The sequence below is a fragment of the Primulina eburnea genome, chromosome 9 (assembly GCF_022965805.1).
Source record: "Primulina eburnea isolate SZY01 chromosome 9, ASM2296580v1, whole genome shotgun sequence".
Classification (NCBI taxonomy): domain Eukaryota; kingdom Viridiplantae; phylum Streptophyta; class Magnoliopsida; order Lamiales; family Gesneriaceae; genus Primulina; species Primulina eburnea.
In genome coordinates, this window is record NC_133109.1 from 5,003,977 (window position 1) to 5,008,282 (window position 4,306).

General features: G+C 32.6%; 1 protein-coding gene across 1 annotated transcript; it reads left to right on the top strand.

Moving 5' to 3' along the window:
• Positions 1 to 1,256: 1,256 nt before the first annotated feature.
• LOC140841189 (germin-like protein subfamily 3 member 1) lies at positions 1,257 to 2,108 on the top strand. The gene has a single exon (XM_073208441.1). The coding sequence runs from the start codon at positions 1,342 to 1,344 to the stop codon at positions 1,972 to 1,974; it is 633 nt and encodes a 210-aa protein (XP_073064542.1). The 5' UTR covers positions 1,257 to 1,341; the 3' UTR covers positions 1,975 to 2,108.
• The last annotated feature ends 2,198 nt before the right edge of the window (positions 2,109 to 4,306 follow it).

Here is a 4,306-nt window from a genome sequence, read left to right on the forward strand (position 1 = left end):
ATGAGATGAAGGGACCATACTGTACGTTAATCATAATCGACTGGTTCTTGCAGGCACTATCAGTGATACCTAGGGAATCATGGAGCGATGCTACTAGACGCTCTTACCATGATTCGATGGGTTTCATCATAAATATGATTTCTGTCATTTTCATGATCAATTGTTGATATATAGAATGTGGAAAATAAGGGTAAGCCCGAATAAATGATTATGTCCTGAATCACTAAGAGTTGTGAATCCACGGCTAGCTGTATCTCTGAACCATTGAGGGTCACACAAGCACTGGATCGTTTATTCCCGTTGAGAGAATAAATTCAAGAATTTGAATTTATATTATGATATAATAAATTCAAGGAGTTGAATTTATGATAATAAAATTTTTTGAGAGTATAAAGTCAAGGAGTTGAATTTATAAAATTTGAGAATTTAATTTATTAAACTCAAAAGTTTAGTTCATTAAATTTTGGAGGTGATAAATTCAAGGAGTTGAATTTATAACTTAAATATTAAATTCAAATGTTGAATTTATAATGGATTTAATTTGTTAAACTCAAAAGTTGAGTTTATTTAATATTAAATTAAATATATTAGGAGTATGTTTAATATGCTTGTAGGAGTACAAGTCCAACATATTAAATAATTAAAATTATTAATGTACTTTGATTAATTAATTAGACTAGTTGGGCTCGCTCAATTAATTAATCAAGCTCATTAATGTTAATTATGAAATTTAGGTCAAGGCTATTGTTTTTATGGAAATAAAAAGAGAAAAAATGACCTAGCCTCCACTAATTCTAATTGTGATTGTCGAGAATCACATCTCAAAAAAATCCTCCAAAAATTTTGGCCACTTCTCAAGAAAAAGAGATTTGAGTCATCTCTCAAATTTTTGATCAACGTAAAACTTCTTTCAAATATTCTAGTTCTGTTTGAAAGAGGAACAAATCATCTAGTCGTGGACCTGATTTGAAGAATACACTAAAGAGATCTGAAGAAAGTTCGTAGGGAATTCATCAAGAGCTATCTTCGCTAACCTCGGAATAATTGGAGCCTAGTGATCTATTCACCAAAGGTATAACGATTTACTTCCTATGAATGTTTAAATGTAAAAACCATAGGAGTGTCCTAAAGGATCTTGAATGTCCAGATCTAAAAAAAAAAATTAAACTTCCGCTGCGTTTGGTCACGTAGAAAACCGAAATCCAACAATTATAGCCACACATTAAGAATGCTCCAAACTGTATATAAACCTCCCCCAACTCTCATTCCAAATGCTACACAACCACACCAAATACTTATATATATTATAAACACTTACTACGACACACTCATCAGTCAAAAATGCTAAGATTAATCTTTGTTTGTTTCACTCTCTTCGCCCTAACTTGCATCAACGCTTTGGTGCCGGACTTCTGCATAGCAGATTTGACCGGCCCCGAAACCCCGTCGGGTTACACGTGCAAGCCATCAGCCAATGCAACAGTATCCGACTTTGTTTTCACCGGTTTACGGACGCCTGGGCCTAAAATAGACCTCATCAAAGCATCCATTTCACCTGCATTTACAGCCCAGTTTCCCGGCCTAAATGGCCAAGGCGTCTCCCTGGTCCGCGTCGACTTGGACCCGGCAGGCGTAATCCCAATGCATACTCACCCTCGTGCCGCAGAGCTTCTGCTGGTGACCAAGGGCGTCGTCGTTGGTGGACTTATCTCCGCAGCTAACCAAGTGTTTGTGGCAAAGCTTCAGAAGGGAGATAGCATGATTTTCCCACAAGGGGTGCTGCACTTTCAGATCAATGTTGGTGGGAATACCGCCGTGGCGTTTGCGAGCTTTAGCAGCGAAGGCCCCGGGCTGCAGTTCACTGATTTTGCTCTGTTTGGGAACTCGTTGGCGTCTGATATTTTGGAGAAGGTGACGTTCCTTGATGAAGCACAAATCAAGAAACTCAAGGCTGCGCTTGGAGGCAGCGGCTGAGGCCATAATTTCCTAGTTTCTTTTTCTTTTCTTTTTTTTTGTTTCCATTGTCCTTAATCTGTTTTTACTTTCGTTGTTTTGCCTGAAATCGCTGTAACCATGTATTTCAATGTATTGCATTTCTGTTTCAATAATTCAGATTCACTTGGAAGTTGGAGCCATAACATATATATAGTTTTGATATATATAATTTTGATACGTTACACATCTATTATGTAAGCTCCGATGAAATGTCATTCGCCTATTTGTACAATTTTAATATGTTTCATTACATTCTCGTCGATACATCATATATAAGTATACACGATGAGTTTGAAAAAACACGTGGCCACACTTGCATTAAATGAAGTTTCAGCCATTACGAGGCCATAATAATGGAGATGAATTGTTCATGTGCCTATATTTGAAAAAATATATATATTTTTATGATTAATTTATAAGAAATATAAATATGATTTTTGATTGATGCTAACGTTCATAGAAACTAGGTTTTCAGTTTGGTTTTTATGCATAAATTTCATTTTTTTAATTTACAATTATATTTCGCGAGAATGTTTACATGAAGATCAAAATAGTAAAAAATAGTCGAGAATTAAAAATTAATGTATCAAAACAAAATTGAAAACTTATTGAACTAAAACTCAAAATTAAAAAAATAAGTGGATAAAAGATTATTTTTTCTAACATTTTAAAGTTAATAGTAAATGATTAGCTTTAGCTTTTTGAATAGACGTTACCCTTATTATTCCTCTTTCCAATTAAAGAATACGCGCGCGCGCACACACACACACGCATATATATATATAAAATTAAAAAAATTTGAGGAGACGATCGCACTCACCCGTCCCAGCTTATATATATATATATATATATATCTATATATATATATATATATATATATATATATATATATATATATATATATAAGCTGGGACGGGTGAGTGCGATCGTCTCCTCAAATTTTTTTAATTCTATTGACTAGTGGTCTAAAAATAATTTTTATTTTATTTTTCTCCATAATATTTGCTCTTGCCCTCTCCAATATTTTTTTAAAATAATTTTGCCTCTCGATCTCTATTTTTTTTACTGCGTCCCTGTTTATAAGAATGGATCAAAATAGGAAGTAGCAGTAGGCCTAGTGAGTACTGAAAAGCAACCATTCATGCAGGGGTCACAAATATGCATGGGTGAGAGGCTCCGCCTCTTCGTTTTCATGGTACTGAAATAAGCTGTCTTTGGAAGCTTATATCTTTTGTAGGTCTATTTTTTAAACCCATTATTTTTTTTAAAAATATGATATATTATTATAAATTAATTTAATATAAATTTATTATTTTTGGATAATTTTTTCCTTTTTATCATAAAAATGTATTGTCGTTGTGTCTTATATACACTTTTTTATAATTCCTAGATCCCTTGATAAAATTATTTATAAAATTTATTATTTCTAGATCGCTCGATAAATTTTTTCGGTATATAAATTTATTTTCCCTAGGACCAATATAAACAAAAAACTTTTTTTTTTTATTTTCATAAGTTTATTATAAAGATGTGTAATTGGACCAATATAAAACCATTCTCTTACTCATATGATGATAGGATCAAAAATAAATTTAGAAGGGTGATCAATTTATCTCAAGATTTTTCGGTTGTGCTAGCAACATTGAAATTGTGTTCTTGTCAATTGGGTTCTCATCAAGTCAATTAGCTTGAACTGTGCAGAAGTAAGCTTACTGCAACTTGTTGATCAAATGACTTACAATAAGGTCAGTAAGAAAGGTAGATTGAAAAGTAAATAAATGCAAGGTTGTTTCTAAATGTTCGAAGATTCCAAAACTTTTACGTCACTCATTTTTCTTTGCGGAAGGTTTGCATTAAAAGACTTTGGTTACAAGTAATTTGAAATCACCTACTTCAGTAGGACTTAACATTGTCTAACTGAAACTTTTAATTAAAACTTCAATCTAAATACATTGAGTAGTAAGACTTCTTACTCTCAATTACACAAACTTCTCAGAGAAATTCTAAGCACAAATTTTATCCTCAAAATGATCAAATAATGATTTATCAGAGTGTGCTGACTATTTAAATTTGGCTCTCGAAATGTTTTTTACTCGGAAGATCAGTTTGATTCGATAATCCAATGTGTAAATGTCTAACTTAGATTTTGTTTAACTTATTTATTTATATATTTAAGCTGCAAAGCTAATCTTTTCAAAATATATTCGTTTTCAAATGGAGATGTCGTTGTTGTCATGTCATCGTCTCCTCTGACATGTTCTGGTAGTGCACTAAAATCTGACATTTTGTTTAAAGTTCAGTGGCTGTTAGT

Bases quoted from the DNA above. Each gene is read 5' to 3' on its own strand.
- LOC140841189 (XM_073208441.1), top strand. From the start codon at position 1,342: ATGCTAAGATTAATCTTTGTTTGTTTCACTCTCTTCGCCCTAACTTGC.